The sequence below is a fragment of the Melanostigma gelatinosum genome, assembly GCF_949748355.1.
Source record: "Melanostigma gelatinosum genome assembly, chromosome: 13".
Taxonomy (NCBI): domain Eukaryota; kingdom Metazoa; phylum Chordata; class Actinopteri; order Perciformes; family Zoarcidae; genus Melanostigma; species Melanostigma gelatinosum.
Window position 1 is genome coordinate 647,425 of NC_136646.1, and position 19,668 is coordinate 667,092.

Sequence of the window (19,668 nt, forward strand, 5' to 3'; positions counted from 1 at the left end):
TCCGCCTCCAACTTTGCTTAAAGCAGTTTTGTGACTTTTGTCGCCCGACAAATAAATTGTTCTTACTTACTTACTTATTTACATACAAAGCCTTTCATAACCTCGCCCTTCATACCTTTAGATCTCCTGCAATGACACGTTCCCAACCGAAACCTCAGATCCGCCGATGCCAACCTCCTTATCCCCCCCTACTCTGTCCAAGCATCAGACCTGGGGGAACAGAGCCTTCTCCATCGCTGCCCCTTCCCTCTGGAACTCCCTCCCCCAGCCCCTCAGACATCCTCAGTCACTTCATTAAAAGTCACCTATTTAAATCTGCTTTTAAGCTGTAAAGTTAGTTATGTATGTCTTTGTGCTGTTCCTTACTGTTATGTGATATATTTTGTTTATATTGTAATTGCTTCTATTGTTTCTGTTTTTACCATGTAAAGCGTCTTTGAGTACCTTTTAAAGCACTATACAAATAAAATGTATTTTTATTATTATTATTAGATGTCGACAAATCCCTCTCACTAGACCTATAAGAGTTTTCAATCAAAAAAGGCCAAAATAATCAGAATCAGAAGGGTTAGGGTTAGAAGCATTCCCAGGCCAGACGAGATATATAATCTCACCAGCGTGTTCTGGGTCTACCCTGAGGCCTCTCACCAGTCAGGAATGCCAAGGAAACTTCTGAAGACAATATGACCAAGAGGCCTGGGAGTTGAGGACCTCATGGACAGGGGCCTCAGCTGGACATTCCCAGTTCACCCTGAATACACTTTTGGTTTTACCAGGTCTGTCCAGCAGCCTCTCTCCCTGCCATCTGATCCAACTCACCACCATGTGATATAAAGAATGTCAGAATATGTGACGAAAATCGTTGAACTTCCACACACTCCCTGACTGCTCTCCCCATAACACCTCAAATGATTAACAACCAGAATAAACAGCTTTTGTTCCACTCTGGCATATTGCTGAACATCTGAACTTTGTGTCGTAGTATAATGAGTGGAGATTAACTATTGTAGAGAAATGTTTTCTTGAGGTAGAATGTTTTCTTATTGGCATAGAAACCGTGGGAGGGGTAAAGTGAGGAGGGACGGAACAAGCATCCGTCCAAGCAGGTTCTTGTGAGTATAAATCAGATGTGTGTCAGTACTTACTGTCAGACTTAATTCCAGGTATGTTTCATAGAAATACTGCGATCACACTAACTCTCATCTGAAACTTGAGATTTTCCGACTTGCAAGAAATGGAGGAGCATATCGGCCATGGTAAGATGTTTAATGTAATCTGTGATGTTAATATTCATATGTGCTTACAGTTTGGGCTTTTGACTACTGTATTCGTGTGGCACAATGTAGACAAAGCTGCTTTCTATTGTGATCCAGCCGTATCTTAACAATATTTATTAATTATTTTTCCTGCTAGTTATCCCAGCACCAGTAACTACGAAGGGATCATTTGTGCATGGTTTGTCCCCTGAGAACTGTGGCATTGACATTCTAGACAATGGAAGGACCATCAGAGACTTCCTAGACAGTAAAATAAAAGAGCGTGGTTCAGCGGTGAGTATCAGAGACATCATGTCACCTAAGCGTTCCTAACTATGAATCTCTGTGTAATTGCCTCCATGTATCGTGTGATAGTTGAGCTTTCTTGAGATGTGAACTAAATGTTGACTTTGCTCTATTTGTTCAGGACAATGAAGAGCCATTCTATGTGGCAAGTCTGGATAGTATATTTGAAAGGCACCTCAGGTGGCGTACTAACTTACCTTGAGTCACGCCTTTCTATGCAGTGAAGTGCAACAACGATGTATCAGTTTTGAGGATGATGAGTGCTCTGGACACAGGTTTCGACTGTGCTAGCAAGGTACCGATGAAGCATTTGAAAGAGAATCCAGCTCTGTGTTTTCTTTGTTGTGGAGAAGCAGTTTGCTCATTTGAAACGCGCTTTGATCGATCACAGGTCGAGATCCAGCAGATGCTGTCCCTCGGGGTGACACCTGACAAAATCATTTACGCACACACAACCAAACCACTGTCGCACATCAAGTATGCCTGTACTCATGGAGTCGATATGATGACTTTTGATAGTGAGGAAGAACTCCTAAAAATATCTCTTAGTCACGCCAAAGCCAAGTGAGTGAACAACTACTGATATTTTCTGCTCCTTTGTTTAGTTGATTGTTGTTAAATTACCGATTAATACTTTTGAATCACTTTTTCCAGATTGGTACTCCGCCTCGCAGTGGATGACTCTGCATCCAAGATAAGACTCAGTTCAAAGTTTGGCGCCAGACTGGAGTCAGTTGGTAAGCTGCTGGGATGTGCTGGAGAGCTTGGCTTGGAGGTCATTGGGGTCAGCTTTCATGTGGGCAGCGGGTGCACTGGAAGTTTTTCCGTTCCAGCAGGCCATCGCAGATGCCCGACGTGTCTTTGACATGGGGGTAAGTCATCGTCACAGCAATAGAACACAAATTTAGTTATGTCGTTAGTCCAATAAATATTTCATTCATGAAAGCTTGATCATTTGATTTGTGTGTATATGAAATAATAAGTCACTGTACACTGTGATAATAACTCCATAGCAGCCCAGAGATTGAGACTTGAAGCTTTTCCTGTTTCCAAAATTGAGTATTGTCCTAAATTATATGCAAGTTATTTTCTTTAAATTATTTTACTTTAACTCATTGTGTTTTATGGCTGAAGCCATAAATGTGCCATGACTTTTTATACTAATTCATGGGTTTATGATCCATAATTAAGTTATTGATAACCATTATACTTGGATATTAATTCGTTATTATTTATTATTATTATTATGTGTTACAAGCAATAGCACTACAGTAAGTACAGTATAACATTTTGAATTATATGACTGATTGATTAGAAACTTTTTCAGAATTTGCTGGGATTCCAGATGAGACTCTTGGATATCGGTGGAGGATTCTCTGCGATTGAGAGTTTTCAACAGAAATTTGAAGAGGTAACATTTTTCAAAAACATATACAATACGAGTGCTCATTAATGGATGTTCTGCATCTCCATTGTCCTGGTAAAACAAAGCAAAAGGAGCACAAACAACAAAATAGAATGACACGGATTACACAACCTTTTTCCTGTTTTACCTTAAGGGCTATGTAGACCAGGGGTGCCCACACTTTTTCGGCCATATATATATACTGAGTATACTTTATATTTACAATATATGTTGGCATCCCTTGCATAACTGCATGAACCCTTATGGCACAATACAATTCTGTACATTTTTGGTCATTACCTTACTCTGATGACTTGCACTGAATGGAATTGGCCAGAGTTGCATAGTCCGGACAGTAGCTGCTGGTAGCCGCCTCAAGCAGACTTCAAATGATCATCAGTCATGGTGGAACGGTGTTTGGACGTAATGTTCTTCATGTGGGAAAAGGCTGACTCACATAAATGAGTAGAGCCGAATAATGCAGTCAGAAAGGCATCACATGTCCTCATGTTTGGGGACTTTTCCTCTGTGAGAAAACTGTCCATGAGCCCTAGACTTCAGCTGAATGTCAGCTTGCAGTGTCAGAATCTCATCCTCCACTCCAGACGAGTTCAGGTGAAACAGCGTTGACATTTTTGATGCGAGTGAATCAACTTCAATATCTTCCCGAAATGTGGAGCACATAAGTGTAGCAACTGGCTCGAGTAAAGCAAAGTCTCGAAAGCGTTTGTCAAACTCTGACAGACAATTGTCAATCTGCTCTGTCAAGTTACGCACACACCTTCCGTTGAGTCTCCAGTTCTGATACGAGGTTTTGGAAGGTTTCCCAAATCGTGGCGCTACAGCTTTAGCTTCTTTAGTACAAATAAATTAGAAGGCTAACTAATTAGCTCGCCAGAGTTTTGCAGTATCTCGCGCGGTTGACCGCGCATACGTGGTGACCCGTGTGTTAGAAAATCAAGTGGCAAATGCCATGCGGACATCTAATTTTTTTTGAATGGCATGCGATCTACCCGCACTACCTCCACGATCGACGTATTGGGCACCCCTGATGTAGACTGTCAAGGAGCCTTTAAATGCATATTAAAGAGGCAAACTTAATCAGGAAATATTCGGAGGACTTGCACCTCGCTGCCCCTGGAGGAACTCTCAGGTCCACAGAACACGTCGTTGCCCTTTCATTCGCTCGCTGCTAGCACCACATTGTTTCTTATGCCGTGTTCACACCTAATCGCGTCATTCGCGCCGCCGGTCTCGTCGGGGACTATTTGTGTTCATTCGCATGATTCGCGCTGGACGAGCCTGAGAGGGGGCGTGGCTTATCGCCCTGAAAGCCGCCATCAACCATGGAAAAAATGTTTCTGCTTAGTACGTATTGTGGAAGTCCCAGATATCACGGGAAACTAAACGCCGTCATGTCTTGGTTCATAACATAGTCCGGAGGAGCTCCATGTATTCATCCAACTCCATTTGTCATTCAAACCCAGCGAGGCATTCACATTAATTTGGAAGGCAGTGCTATCTAGGATACCTAGATTTAGGAACACAAAGTGTTTTAGCATTTAGGCTCTGTGGGTGTTTAATGCTAAAGTTAATTGTGTATCCGCCCCGCTTATGTTGTGCTGCTCTTGTTGCGGGAGAGTAAAACAATAGGCCGTGTCCTCGGTTCATTAGCCCCTTAGCAGCTCGATAACAAATGCTTTTCTTGAGAAGCTTACAATGTTGAGACTGTAAGAGAGATGCTGACTTAACTGTATTTACCATTTCTGGGGCTGGACATTTACTGGACTGAAAATGTTATAAATGTCTGTCACTTGAGGCAGCATCAGTTTTTGCTGAATACTACAAGTTTGAAAATGAGAAAAAATGAGAAAAAATGGGGCTGTGTGAGTGAGAAAGAAGTGATCTCTGTAGCCCGCTCCTCATCTCTGCTTAAGGCTAACGGCTCACGGCTACGTTAGCTGCTACTAGCATAGCAAACCTGAATCTCTGAGCAAACTGTCTGCGATCAAGTTGCAAGTTATTGCATTATATTGCATTTTTTACACTTAGGATGATGACATTGTGTCCAACGTGTAGAAGAGGCATTTACATTTTACAAATCTAGATCAAGCATCTATAATAAAACATAATCAGTGAGCTCAAACATAACATAGTAACACAATTTAAATGTATAGTTCAGATCATAAGCTAATCGAACAATTGCTTTTACTGTTTTGTATTCCAGAAACGCCTTTAGACTCAGTATAGCACACACACTCTTGTCTTCAGCTACATTATATACCAACCAGCCTCTCAGTCTCTTTATTCATTTTCCCAACTATCTGATTTCCTTGCTACAGTATACAGTACATGTGACAGATGGTCACTATTGCGTAACAGCACTTGTCGAATAACAGAGCCCAGTATCACGCGGCCAGGAGAAAGGCTGGGGGTCGAATCTGCCTTCACAAGGACCCGTACCGGTTCATAGAACGCCTCCTGTAGTGTTATTTATGTTATTTAAGTGTTATCAAGGGGAGCTCGTTTATGTGTGGGACGCGGAGCATCGGAAGTGACACATTGTTGGCAGAGCAGGTATGGGGATGCCAGAGCTGGAATGACAGCAGTACAAAAGTGTGGTTGGCATGGGTTGGGGGGGGGTGCACATGGAGACTGACATGGATATATACAGACACACATACACACACACACACACACACACACACACACACACACACACACACACACACACACACACACACACACACACACACACACACACACACACATTGGACAGGTGGTGCAGAGCTTAACACACATTCCTTTGGCTGTTCCATGCTATCCAGAAAGGAAACACTGCTCTGCACATAGCTTCGCTGGCTGGCCAAACGGAAGTCGTCAGAGAGCTAGTCACAAATGGAGGCAATGTCAACTCACAATCACAGGTGGGACACACTCAACACACACGTACACACGCAACAATGTCAAAATGACAGTGAGGTCCCGTTGGTCTACATTTAGGACCTGAAACAACTTAACTTGTGTGATATGGCATCGTGAAGTCAATGACACTGTGGGGAATCACTCAGTGGAAAGATCCTCGCTGACACAATCTGGCATCACGCCAACTGGGCCTCTGCCTCTCCAGGAAACTGATGTCCTTGCTTTTTAAATTAAACTATCAGATCAAGGTGAGAAGAAAGATTACAAGCACCTTCTTTCTCTCTGCTCTGATCAAACCCAATAGAGATGTAACAGCAACGCAAACATCTTTCAGACTTTACCTGAACATTTTGTTTTGTGTCTGGGTTTGTATCATTTTTAATTACATTTAATTTGATATTACAAGTGTCCTCATCTAAGGCATATTGAGACATTTTGCATTGCTTTCAGTGTAATGTCACAAAGAAAATATCAACCAGAAAGGACACATTCATCTCTTTGAGTGGCAGCAGAGTATGTTCTAAGCCTGTATGTAAACGTGCATGTGTGTTCTGGTCTATGTTGGGTCCAGAATGGCTTCACTCCTCTGTACATGGCCGCCCAGGAGAATCACCTGGAGGTGGTACGGTTCCTTCTGGAGCACAGCGCTAGCCAGAGTATGGCCACTGAGGTACTGTACGCGGGCTTGTGTGTATGTGTGTGCGTTTGTTACCGTGTGTGCACGTGTGCCAGTCCTGTGTCCACCTCTCTATACCGTTACAGTAAGTCTCCATGCGTTTTCTCTGCCTCGGTCATGTGTGGTCTTTATATCTGTTGTACGAACCACCTTCATCTCCTCTCTTTCCTCCCCTTCCTCCTTTTATTATCCCGACCCCACTCACTCTGCATCTGCCTTTGTCTCCGTCTGTTTCCACTCTTCCTTCGTCTCGGTGTCCTTTCTGTCTCACATTCCCACTCTGTCTACCTCACTGTCTTTCCACCATCCTCCTCTGCCTGCTCCTTCTCCTCTTCCCCTCCTCCCTCCCTCCCTCCCTCCCTCCCTCCTCATCTCCTCATGAGGGACTAGGCAGAGCGTCATACCTTGATATGAACATGATATATATTCAGGCACACTACACAAATACTTACTGCACACACACTCACACACACACACACACATTGAAGTGTGTAGAAACACACTGCTGTGGCAGGGAGCCTCCAGCTGAATTATGCATCATGAGAGTAATGTGTGTAGGAGATAGATGTGAGCCTTTTCCACCCCAGCATCTCATTATGTAACTTACATCAGTGTCCTACATGGTGAGAAGGCTTGAGAATACACAGAAAGTGTACAGTAATCTCTACATCTGTTTGACAAATGGGCTATTATGTTATGATTTACTATCCTACATGTTCCAGGAAGATCAGACTGTCTAAAGGTTAAACTTTCTATCCAGATGATTCTTTTTCCTCAGAGAGAAGATATTTGATTCTGGCAACATAAATATAGAAAATGTAACCTCCAGGTACAATCGTAAAGTAATCTCTGGATCGTTTCTGAATAAAATGATCACACAAATACAAAATGTTTGCAGTTTGATTTGATGGAGAATTAGGAAACATTTTACCGTTGCGCTCATGTTTCCCATCGCTTTTTCTTGACATTTTTGCGTAACAAAAATGAAGTTCTACATAGTTCTCAGACTAAAGTACCATTTGTACACTACAAAGAAGATGTTCTAAAACAAAAGATAACGTGCTGGAGTTCATTGGACCATTAATAACCTTTTAAATGTCTATAGGACTCAGGGGTCTTGCTTTGCTGTCCCCTCTGCCTGCAGCAAAATGATAATTCAGTCCGTCCATGCAGTCACACTAACCATCTCGTATCCGCCCCGTCACCGGTAATGCATTGCGGCGCCCCTCCAGCCCCAGTGACTCCTCTCTCTCTCTCTCCTCACACGCAGGATGGCTTCACTCCTCTAGCGGTGGCCCTCCAGCAGGGCCATGACCAGGTGGTCTCCTTGCTGCTGGAGAACGATACAAAGGGCAAGGTACGCCTACCTGCCCTGCACATCGCTGCCCGCAAGGATGACACCAAGGCCGCGGCCCTGCTCCTGCAGAACGACCACAACGCAGATGTTGAGTCCAAGGTGAGTGACGGCGCTGGTGCAGCCAGGTGGTGGATCTTAAGTTGATTGTTTCTTTTCTTTTTTTTCACCTCTGATTATTTAATTGTTGTTTAAATCTTTGGTTTACAAAGCCAGTTTTTATTTCCTTGCTGCCTTTTTCTCTTCTTCGTTCTTGGTTAAATTTGCTTTTGAATATCTTTTTGGCAGAAAGGGGAGAGATGCAGAAGTACATTTCTTTGTTTGTATTTATTAAATCACATTGTTGATCAGAATAACAGTCAATGTATATAAAAAGTGTCAGATGACAGAAACAGGGATTTGTGAATGTACTTCATGATCGTGCTGGAAAAGGACTCTGGTTTGAGAATGTCTTTCTCAAATTTAAAATCATAGATAACATCAGTACTTTTTTGCCATAAATTGTTTTGTACTGATCTCCTCCCCTCTCTGTGCTCCTCCACTTCATGTCAGTGGAGGACCTTTTCTGTTCTTTTGCTCACTAACTGCCCATTCTCTCCTCTCCTTGGCTGACTCTGTAGATGATGGTGAATAGAACAACAGAGGTACACCTCTACTCTGTACATTACCTAGTCTCTCCATTGCAGCTCATGAAAAACTCTGAAAAACCAAACAAACACTTCAGCGCCCCTGACTTGATGCAGTAGTGTTTCTGCAGCCCTTTGTCGTCGTCCCCTCAGTCTCATCTTCCTCTCCATCTGTTCATTCACACAAGATTGCACCCAAAAACAGGAAGTGACGAGTTGCTGACGCTGTGCTGCTGTTTTCCCTCCAATTTGCCTGTCACCTGATCCAGTTCACTTGTGCGTAGTGTCTGTTTCACCCTCTTTTTTCTAGTTTTAATTGATCTACTAATAGTACGATGTCAGCCAACACGTACTAGAAGTTTTTTAGAACTTTTTTATAACTAGAACTGTTTTTGCATTGATCTGCTATGGCTTCACTCACCCCTCCATCCGACTGTGTCAGCTGCGCCCGCCTGGTGGATAAAATCACAGAGTTGGAGGGAAGAATATCCACGCTCTACAGGATCCAGTATGCCGAGAGCCTCATGGACACCATCATTTTCGGTCCATCACAGACTGACACAGCCAGCGACCGCGTGCATGAGTCCATCGCTTCCAGTCCTGCTGCCGCAGCCCCTCCTCCGGTCGCAGCTCCTGAGGCCTCCTGGCTACGGCTCTGAGCTAAGCCCAAAGCCCTGGTCAGCTCTACTCCATCACATCACGAGCCCTGGTCCCTGGTCTGTGCTCGCGGCAGCCGGAGAGGGAGACGCACATCCCCTACACCCCATGGCTTCGATGTCCAGCGGAAGAATGGATTTGACGCCCTTGCCCTGCACGAGTTCCCTCCTCTGACTACGGACTCCCAGCTTCCTACATCATCCCAGCTGCCGCCTCGGGGGACCCACAGCCCCGGGCCCACCGACATCCCTACGGCAGTCATTCCTGAGCCCTCCTCTCGCCCCAGGACACGCCGCTCCATACCGTGCTTTACACCAGCACCGCGGCGAGCTTCGGTCGCCCGTTCTCTCAGTCCTTGCTTGTCTGCTCCGCCACCACTGGTTGAATCCTCGCCTCCATCCACGCGTATTGCACGCGCAGTGTTGCCGCCTCGTCCCCTCTTCGCCCCGACGACGCTGATAGTCAGGGACTCAATAATCAGGAACACCCGTTTCTTCAACGCGGAGACACACTGTTTCCCCGGAGCAACGGCTCCAGACATCCTGCTGACACTGCCTGGCCTGATGCGCGCCCTCCCGTCTTCCATTCGGCGAATTATCGTTCATGTGGGAATCAACGATACAGCCCTCCACCAGTCCGAGTTGACCAAGATGGATTTTACAAATCTTTTAAGCTTTTTAAACAGCTGTAGACTGTCTGTTTTTATCAGTGGTCCAAGTCCAACACTCGGCCGTGGATCACAGCGGTTCAGCAGAGTCCTCAGCCTCCACACCTGGCTCCAGGCTGCCTGCAGGACCAACAACGTGAGCTTCATTGACAATTTTAATCTGTTTTGGGGCCGCTCTTCCGCTTTTAAGAAGGATGGTATTCATTTTAACAAGCTGGGTAGCCGCCTGCTCGCGGCTAATTTACAGCATGCTGTTCACTCCCATTCACATGATTGACTGTTTACACCTGGATCCCCTGTCCGCTGTCACTCTTCCTCTATGATCATTCATCAGCCGCATTCATCCCCTACAAGCAACACCAGCTCCCCCTGGCGGCATGGAGGATCTCCAGCCTCTAACGTAACTTCCACTCCACGACCCATGAGCATTCCCGTGAGAATCACAGACTCGCGCTCACGCCCTAGTTATGGTCGGTTTCGAGGTGCTGCACGAGTGATCCGTCATGTTGCACATACCCCCAAAGCTTCCTGTGCTGATGACGACACAGTGTCTTCCCCCATCAAAATGTGTCTGATTAATGCACGCTCTATAACAAACAAGGCTCACATTTTAAATGACTTGTTCACAAGTCATAATTTGGCTTTTTTATTTCTGACCGAGACCTGGCAACGGAATATGGAATGCATCCATTTCAATGAACTCTGCCCTGTGGACTGTTCTTATGTTGGGACACCGCGTCTGACAGGCCGTGGTGGAGGCCTCGCCGTGGTCTGGAAGAATCAGTTTTCCTGCCACTTGGGGAGCACAGAATCCTATGCTACTTTTGAACTACAGCTGACTAAAGTGGGCCGGCAAAAGCCGTTTTACTGTTTTTTAATTTACCGACCTCCAGGTCCTGCAGGTCAGTTTTTATCAGAATTCACAGACTTTCTGACCTCTATTATCAAGCTAGACAAAGTGCTTCTGGTTGGTGATTTTAATCTGCATGTCAATGATACCACAGACTGTATAGCTACTGAGTTTCTCAATATTACTGAATCTTTTAATTTCACGCAACATGTTTCTGGCGCCACTCACAGGGGTGGTCACACCTTGGACCTTGTGTTTTCTCTGGGTCTTGATATTGATAATACCCGTTGTGAGGACCTATTGATCAGTGACCATAAATGTATTTTCTTTGATCTTTCTGTCAATGCTGACCCCTTGTGTCTGAAACAAACATTCCACTCACGCATTATTACTCAGAGTACAGCTGATCAGTTCTCTATGCACTTCTGCTGTGACTTTTACACAAATCTCAATGATGTTGAACACTTGATACAGTCATTTAATGAACATTGCACCACTTTGCTGGATAAAGTGGCACCTCTTAAGGAAAGGACCAGGGCTGCCTATAACACTACTCCGTGGATGACAGAAGCTGTGTGCAGCGTGAGACAGAAGTGTCGCAGGACAGAGCGGCTCTGGAAAGCTACTGGGCTAGAAGTGCATCGTTTATATCTCAAAGACCTAAGAGTTTCTTTTAATACCACAGTAAAGGAAGCTAGAACTGCTTATTTTGCCAACCTAATCTCTTCTTCAAAGAAAAATCCCAAGATTCTGTTTGACACAATTAGAGGAATTGTTTCACCACCTGTCTCCACTGTACCATGCTATTCTGTTGACGATTGCAACAAATTCCTGATCTATTTTAATGATAAGGTAACAGGTATTAGGTCTGGCATTCAGCCTGGGATCTGTTCATCTACTTGTAGCTCCTCGCAATCTCCTGCTGTTATGGGCTCTTTCCAGCCTATCAGCCTTCAAGACCTGATGGACTTAATTAACAAAACAAAGCCATCAACTTGCCCTCTGGATATAATTCCATCCTCTCTATTTAAGAAAGTTCTGCTCACTATTGGTCCTGCAGTAACATGTATTGTCAATTCCTCATTGTCTACAGGAATTGTCCCTTCCTATTTCAAACATGCCACTATCCAGCCCACATTAAAGAAACCTAACTTAGATCCAGCTTTGCCCATGAACTACAGGCCCATATCAAAACTGCCTTTCTTGTCCAAAATGTTAGAGAAAGTGGTGGCCAAACAACTTACTGCTGCACTGGAGAGGCACAACATGTACGACAAGTTCCAGTCTGGGTTTCGTAAGCAACACTCTACTGAAACCGCTCTCCTGAGGGTTTCAAATGACATTCTCATGTGTGCTGATGCAGGTGACTGCTCTGTGTTAGTTCTTCTGGATCTCAGTTCTGCATTTGACACTGTAGACCATGACATCCTGATTAAGAGTCTACGTGATTGGGTGGGCATAACTGGCATAGCGTTAGACTGGTTTACATCTTACCTCAGTGACAGAAGTTTCAATGTCTCTGTGGGTGATTTTGTGTCTGTTACCTCTCCACTGTCTTGTGGTGTACCGCAGGGCTCGGTTCTGGGGCCTCTGTTATTTTCCCTTTATCTGTTACCTTTGGGACCGATCATAAAAAGCTATAATGTGTCCTATCACTTATATGCAGACGACATCCAACTTCATCTGTCATTCAAACCCAGCGAGGCATTCACATTAACTCGGCTCCTGGACTGTGTCAATGCCATCAGAGACTGGACGGCAGAAAACTGCCTGCAACTCAACGACTCTAAGACGGAGGTCCTAGTTATTGCTCCAGAGGAGTTTGTCCCCATGATCAGGCAGATTATTAGTCCACTCTCCTCTGCTTCCCATTGCAACCTGCGCAATCTTGGGATTTTCTTTGATCGCTCCATGTCATTTGACCCTCATGTTAAGCAGCTGTCCAGGTCATGTTTCTTCCATCTAAGAAATATCAGTAAACTGAGATCTGTATTATCAACGCCTGAATTAGAAATGATCATACACACATTTATCTCCTCTCACATTGACTACTGCAACTCACTTTTCACATCACTCAGTGTATCTGCTCTTAACCGTCTGCAGGTCATCCAAAATGCTGCCGCCAGATTACTCACCAGGACAAACAGACGGTCTCACATCACCCCCATACTCCGATCTCTCCACTGGCTTCCTGTAGCATCTCGGATACACTTCAAAATTCTCACCATCACTTACAGAGCACTTCACGGTCAGGCTCCGGCTTATGTAGCTGATCTACTTCGCCCCTATTCACCCGCCCGCACTCTCAGGTCAAACGCTCTAGGTCTTCTGTCAGTCCCACGCACACGATTTAAGACCCGTGGTGACCAAGCCTTTGAGGCAGTGGCCCCGAGGCTCTGGAATGCTCTGCCTGCAACTCTACGCCTCGCAGATACTGTGGATACTTTTAAAAGCCAGCTAAAAACCCACCTGTTTAGGCTGGCGTTTGTGTAAAAGTAAACCCATGTCCTAGACCTGCTCTTAAAATATGTTTTACATTTTTATTTTATTTTTATTTTATTCTTTAACATTTTTTATTCACTCTGTGTAGATAATTTATTGACCCTAGGGTCACATTGTGTTTTTTATGCTTTTAAATGTCTGCTCTGTTAAGCACTTTGTGATAGTACTGTCTGTGAAAAGCGCTATATAAATAAAATTCATTCATTCATTCATTCATTCATTCATTCATTCATTCATTCATTCATTCATTCATTCATGTAGTGGATACCTCTAGTCATTGAGAAAGTCAGAGTAAAAGCGCATGTTTTACGAATACTGATTCAGTAAGTCCTGAGGCTGGAGGCTTGGGTATCAAGCTGATTCTAATGGTTTCATGGTGTCCAAAGCTTCGGCTGTTATTTTTCCAAAATTCATTGTGACTGTTGACAAAATGTTGTCCTAATGTGTCCTGACACAGTCCTTCCATGAAACCGATTAACATGATACCCAGTGTTAGCATGAAAAGTGGTTATCATTCATTGAAAAGCAGCGGTTTGTACATAACCTGCATGGCAACCCAAACCCCCATTAAGCCGTAAAGGAACCCAGCCTTCTAGCAACAGACAGTTAGTCGAATTAGTTCACTACGCTCGATTGATTTTAGATCGTCGAATCTAATCCTGAACCTCTTGCATCTAAAGCATTTTGCATGGGACCAAAGCAACAAGCTACCTCGACACTGCTTGTATGGTAACAAGGCCCCCTCCGTCACACCAAAGCCAGGTGGCCACCCTCTGTGTGTGCCTGTTTTGGTTGGCATTGTGTCTGGCTTCGGCAGACTGGAAAGTTATCTGATGTGATTCATCCAGAAATGGCTTCGTGATCTGAGGCTCCTGCATCGTGGTGAAAATATTTACATAGCACTCTGATGGGAGATGGAAAAAAGTCACTGACTGACGATAAAAAGATGGATTTTTGTGGGTCCTTTTAATTTTTGGTTGACTTACTTTTTTAATAGGATTTTTTTGAGTGTAAGAATATATTTTGAGATTATTTAAAGTCATAGTGTTTTTGGTTAGGGTTGCTAAGACACCAGATATCAGCAGAGTGGATACACATGTCTGAGACACCTGCTCTCCTCGGGATTGTTGGTTAGTTAAAATTGGTATGCCAATGATTGGATAACTTAATGTGAGATTCATTTACTTATTGGACAGATTGTTTGCAGTGTCCTTCTGTTGCTTTCACAGCTGTTGCCCACTAAGCCAGGGGTTTTGCCTGGGGACATTGCCTTCATATAAGATGGTAACGAATGGACATTAGGTTCATCTGCAGGACAGATTTTTACACTCTAAAAGTATCAGGATGTTGTAAAGGAGATGATCTAGATTCCCGGTAAATAACTGGAGTCGTATTTAACACATGCGCCTATGTAGTTTTACTTGACTTTGCCCAGTGTGAGCATGAAAGCGCATAGAAGCCCATATGGTATACTGAATGTAAACCCATCTCGTGGTCAGTAGACCATTGGCTCCATGTTCGATGCTTCGATTAAACGACTTTCTCTGCCACTGTGGGGAAAGTCAGGTGTTAGTGTAACAGTGTATAGCTGTGTGTGTCTGGCCTGTGTAGGCTGCTGTAAAGCTCCAGGTCTGTACAGCACATGTGTGGTGGTTTCATCGTTTGTAACGTAATGTGTGTGCCTGTCTGTTTGCACGTGTGTGTTGTTCGCCTTTCTCCGATCCTCCAGAGTGGTTTCACCCCCCTCCACAGCGTGGCTCATTTTGGCAGCATTACCGTGGCCACGCTTCTGCTGAACAGAGGAGCTGCTGTGGACTTCATGGCTCGGGTGAGTTTGTTCTGCCCTCTGCTGTTTGGGAGGGGTACAACCAGCATACAAGGTAAACAGGTGTGAAGGTGGAGATAGGCTGCATATGCGGAACACAGTGATCCTGTACAGATGTGGAACAGTGGTTTAGTTTGTTATTGAGCAGTCCCTCAATGCTCCTTCAGAGGGCAGCTGTTTGGTATCTTATGTTGCCCGAGAGGGTTCAATGATGAGGTTGATTATTCTGGATAAAATTTGGATTTTGGAAATGTTGTTAAAGGATGGCAAATCCACCTGAGATTGACTTTAAAATGAGTTCAAGATATTCATGAATATAAAGACATGGAAGGGATTTGAGTGTGATGTGTTGTTGAAAGATTAGGTTCAGAATTTGCCGCTTTGTATAAAAAAATGGAGATGATGGTAAAGCTGTTTTGTATACTTACTGTCTATGGTGCTCTACGAGTCACACGATCAGACTGATTTTTTTTGTGGATAAAAAATGACAGGGTGTGCAAAGTGTTTTGATTTTGATGGACTTTGAGGTGCTCACTCACGTCGGCACCTTGCTGTGTGTGCATTCTCAAAGTTACACACTGTGGTCATAATATGTGCTTCACGCTTGCTTAAATAATTAAGCTTTTTATCATAGGCAGAGTAGGATTACTTTTTATTTACTGTGCTATTTACATTGTAATGCAAGAAAGGGTGCCGTTCAAAATGTGTTTGTTTCCACATTATTAGACATTAGCTAAGCAGAGTCAACAGTGGCCCGTAATTATATGAGCTAGTGTGTGAAGGAGTGTTTGTGTTTGTGCTGCTTTTTGACACTGATTACAGGTTCAGGTCTAAAGAGTCATTCTACAGCAGTGGAGATAAATTAAACAATCACGCTGTTTTACAGCTGTTGGCTTTATAATAAAAGCCTATGTACCCTTAATAAGCAGAGCGTAGGGTTTGTATTACAACTTAAAATGAAAGATTACATGTTATATATCTAATGGATACATTCAATTTAATTGTAGACTTTTAAATGCCAGTGCATGATTTTGTGCAGACAATAAACCATTACATTTAAGTTGACGGCTGAATCATAACATCGGTCTCTTTGTTGTTTAGAATGACATCACACCGCTTCATGTGGCTTCAAAAAGGGGCAACAGCAACATGGTCAAGTTGTTGCTGGACAGAGGGTCCAAAATTGATGCAAAGACCAAGGTGAGACCAATTCTCCTCAGAAAGCTCAAAGACATTCAGAAGCCCATGAGGCTGATTTTTTTTACTCTTCTGTGATTTATTTACACCTGAGCTGTCTTTCTCCTCTTCCAGGATGGTCTGACACCTCTTCACTGTGGGGCGAGGAGCGGGCACGAGCAAGTGGTAGAGATCCTACTCGACCGAGGAGCTCCTTTCCTCTCCAAGACCAAGGTAGCTACTGGGACGATCAATTTAGGAGGCGCTGCTTACCTCAGAATAGGAAAGGGAAGAAATTCATGTCACATGTTTGTTTTTCTCTGACTGTTATCAAACAGAATAGATCACACTTCACTTGAAACAGGGTACACATCGCTAATAACTATGTAATACAGATGTTTGTATAGACTAGCTTTCCTCAGCACACAGAGCTATTTGACATCTAACCAATCAGATAGCAGGTCTGTTGTTGCTGTAGTGTTGTCGCATTGTCTCCATAAGGTCTGTGCGACCTCTCCAGAGCAGCCTGTCTCCGCTGCGTAGCCCCACAGTTTGACCGCGCGGGACGACCAGTGTAACAAAATAGACATTGTTGTAATGGCCTCGTTATAACAATGCTTCTGTAACCTTCTCAACAACTTCCTTCACAGTCTGTCTGTGCAGCGCTTGGCCGGCCACGTCCTAACTTACTGTGTCTGTCTGTCCATTTGTCCACGTGTCCGTCTGCGTGTGTGTTTGTCGCTGTCTCTCTGTTTGTCTCTTTCTCTGTCTGCCTCTCTCTTTCTCTCCCCCCTCCTCTCTGTCTTTACCTCTCCCCCCCACTATAGAACGGGCTATCACCGCTCCACATGGCCACTCAGGGGACCACCTCAACTGCGTCCAGCTACTGCTCCAGCACGACGTGCCGGTGGACGACGTCACCAACGACTACCTGACGGCGCTGCACGTTGCCGCCCACTGTGGTCACTACAAGGTGGCCAAGCTCATCGTGGACAAGAAGGCCAACCCGAACGCCAAGGCTCTGGTAGGGGTCTATAGAGTGGTCTCGTGTGACGTTACAGTTTAGCTGTCGGCCATGTTGGAGTACACACAAAGCCACTGGCATGCACGGCTGAGTCGCATCACCTATCGATCATGGTGAACTTTTGTGCTGTCTTTGGTTGTGGCAGCAGAGCTGATAGAGACAAGAAACCATTCTTTCGTTTGCCAGCGGTCATTACACATCAAGGAAATGACACGAAGGAACTATCCAAGCGACGTCGCCAGAAATGGCTGTCACGCATCTCTCGAGATATAAAGGAATGGAATTTGGCGTACACTAGAGTATGTGCGGATCACTTTATAAGTGGTCAGTGATTTTATTTACTAATTCGTTTGTGAACAGTATTTAATAAAGGAAATATGAATTAAACTTGGACATGAGAAGGTTACCGAAGCTTCATCGGCCCGTGACAGCAGTCTGTACCAGAGATGTGTCGAGCGTGTACAACAGGCGAAACACAGAGATGCAGCCTCAGCATTGCTTGATATGAGTTTAACGTCAGATCATATATATATATATATATATGTGTGTGTGGGGGGGATGAAGTTAGGGGTTAGTTTAAAGTTAATTCCTACACACACGCACACAATGACGTGCATGTGCAATGTAAACAAACACACGTGTCTGTTTGCACTGAGTAAACATTGAATATTGCTAAATATCTGACCAGATCTGTATATATTTACTCTTCCAATGACGAGATGAGAATTGTCGACGACCGTTGCTTTGACGTCTCGGACCCATCCACTGACAAACTGATTATAAGCGTCGAGCCCTTTGTAGCACTCCAGCTCGTCTTTTGTGTGAGGACTGGGGGTGTTCACGAGATACGCGTAGATGTTGGCGTAGTTTACCGATGGAAGATAAGTAGGATCGGCACTGAAACCATCTGCACTCATCGTATAGGGATCAAAGTTACCAATAACCTTCAATTTGGCCAGGTAGCGAACCTTTGATGCACTATCCAGTGATTCAAAGTATGGTATTTTCGCCGCACTTCCTTGTTTACTCGCCGCCATGTAGGATTTGTATGTACTCCAACATGGCGGACAGACCTCGTAACTAAGGAGATCGTGACGTCGGTGAGACCACTCTATTAAAACTACTAAACATTCAGTGTGTCCTACTAAATGTTTTTGCTTGGCAAAAAAAAGGGAATTATCTTTCATGAAGAATAATGAATTCAATTGAAACAAATATTTGAATGCTATTTTACAATTGCATTATGCAGTTTTGTGTTATAGCAGAATGAGCCAGCCATCAGGCTTTACTGCTGCACTTACTGTCTGTGATGGTTTGAAAGGAGAATGAGACACTAACTAAGGGGTACAAAGTTTTCTAAAAAAAAAATGATTTCAAATTCAAGAAGGGATTCATTCATAATTTGAGAAGTATAATAATTAAGAGAGAAACGGTTTCTTTGTGACCTTTGTGGTTTGCAAATAACATTCTCTTTACCACCCATTTACTTTCTAGCAAATAAAAGCAGTCAGTCATCGATATCTTGTGACTGTGGAGAGATCATCCCTTGTGTGAGTGTGAGCTTCACACCAAGCCTTTCCTCTGTCTTTCTGTGTGCAGAACGCTTTCACTCCGCTTCACATCGCCTGCAAGAAGAACCGAGTGAAAGTGATGGAGCTGTTGCTTAAACATGGAGCCTCTATCCAGGCTGTCACTGAGGTACTGAGCACTATTTTCTGCTTGACTCTACCTGTGAAGTGGTTTCTTCAAACTGCGCTGCACTATCTTATACATTGTGACTTGCTTTAATAGAGCTTGTCTTTGTTTGGACTTGTTTTGTCTACAGTCTGGTCTAACACCCATCCATGTGGCAGCCTTCATGGGCCATGAGAACATTGTCCATGCACTGACACACCATGGAGCCTCACCGAACACGACCAATGTAGTGAGTGGATGAATTCATAATGCACTGTTACATGTTAAAAGTACATGTTTCTGTTAAGTCCCACATCATCGCATGTGAAGAGCTCCCACTGAAAACCGTTTTCCGTGTTTCTTCCAGCGAGGAGAGACATCTCTCCACATGGCAGCCAGGGCAGGTCAGGCAGACGTGGTCCGATACCTGCTGAAGAACGGCGCCAAGGTGGAGACCAAGTCCAAGGTGAGAACATTGAGCCTCGTTATCAATCACTGTGTCGGGGAGAGAAACAAAATGAAACAAAACCAGGATAAAATACTAGGCCAAATGTCACTTTCTTCTTCTCCGCAGGACGACCAGACAGCGTTGCACATCTCCAGTCGGCTGGGGAAGGTCGACATTGTCCAGCAGCTGCTACGGTGCGGCGCCTCTGCCAACGCCGCCACCACCTCAGGCTACACCCTCCTTCACCTGGCTGCCAAAAACCAGCGTATATACAAGGCTCAAACATATGTAGCTCAA

General features: G+C 44.3%; 1 protein-coding gene across 1 annotated transcript; it reads left to right on the top strand.

The window, feature by feature from the left end:
* The first annotated feature begins 2,897 nt into the window (after nucleotides 1-2,897).
* LOC306786785 (uncharacterized protein) lies at nucleotides 2,898-18,945 on the top strand. Its single transcript, XM_079281651.1, has 9 exons — nucleotides 2,898-2,973; nucleotides 5,796-5,894; nucleotides 6,464-6,562; nucleotides 7,839-8,024; nucleotides 14,954-15,052; nucleotides 16,151-16,249; nucleotides 16,361-16,459; nucleotides 17,053-17,249; nucleotides 18,849-18,945. Exons 1-8 carry the CDS (start codon nucleotides 2,908-2,910, stop codon nucleotides 17,158-17,160), a joined length of 855 nt encoding a protein of 284 aa, XP_079137777.1. The 5' UTR covers nucleotides 2,898-2,907; the 3' UTR covers nucleotides 17,161-17,249; nucleotides 18,849-18,945.
* Nucleotides 18,946-19,668: the final 723 nt, after the last annotated feature.

Excerpts from the sequence above, each read along its gene's own strand:
- LOC306786785 (XM_079281651.1), top strand. The coding sequence starts at position 2,908 with ATGAGACTCTTGGATATCGGTGGAGGATTCTCTGCGATTGAGAGTTTT. Across the intron at positions 5,895-6,463 it reads ATGTCAACTCACAATCACAG|AATGGCTTCACTCCTCTGTA; the intron begins GTGGGACACACT and ends TGTTGGGTCCAG. Across the intron at positions 16,460-17,052 it reads CTTTCCTCTCCAAGACCAAG|AACGGGCTATCACCGCTCCA; the intron begins GTAGCTACTGGG and ends CCCCCACTATAG.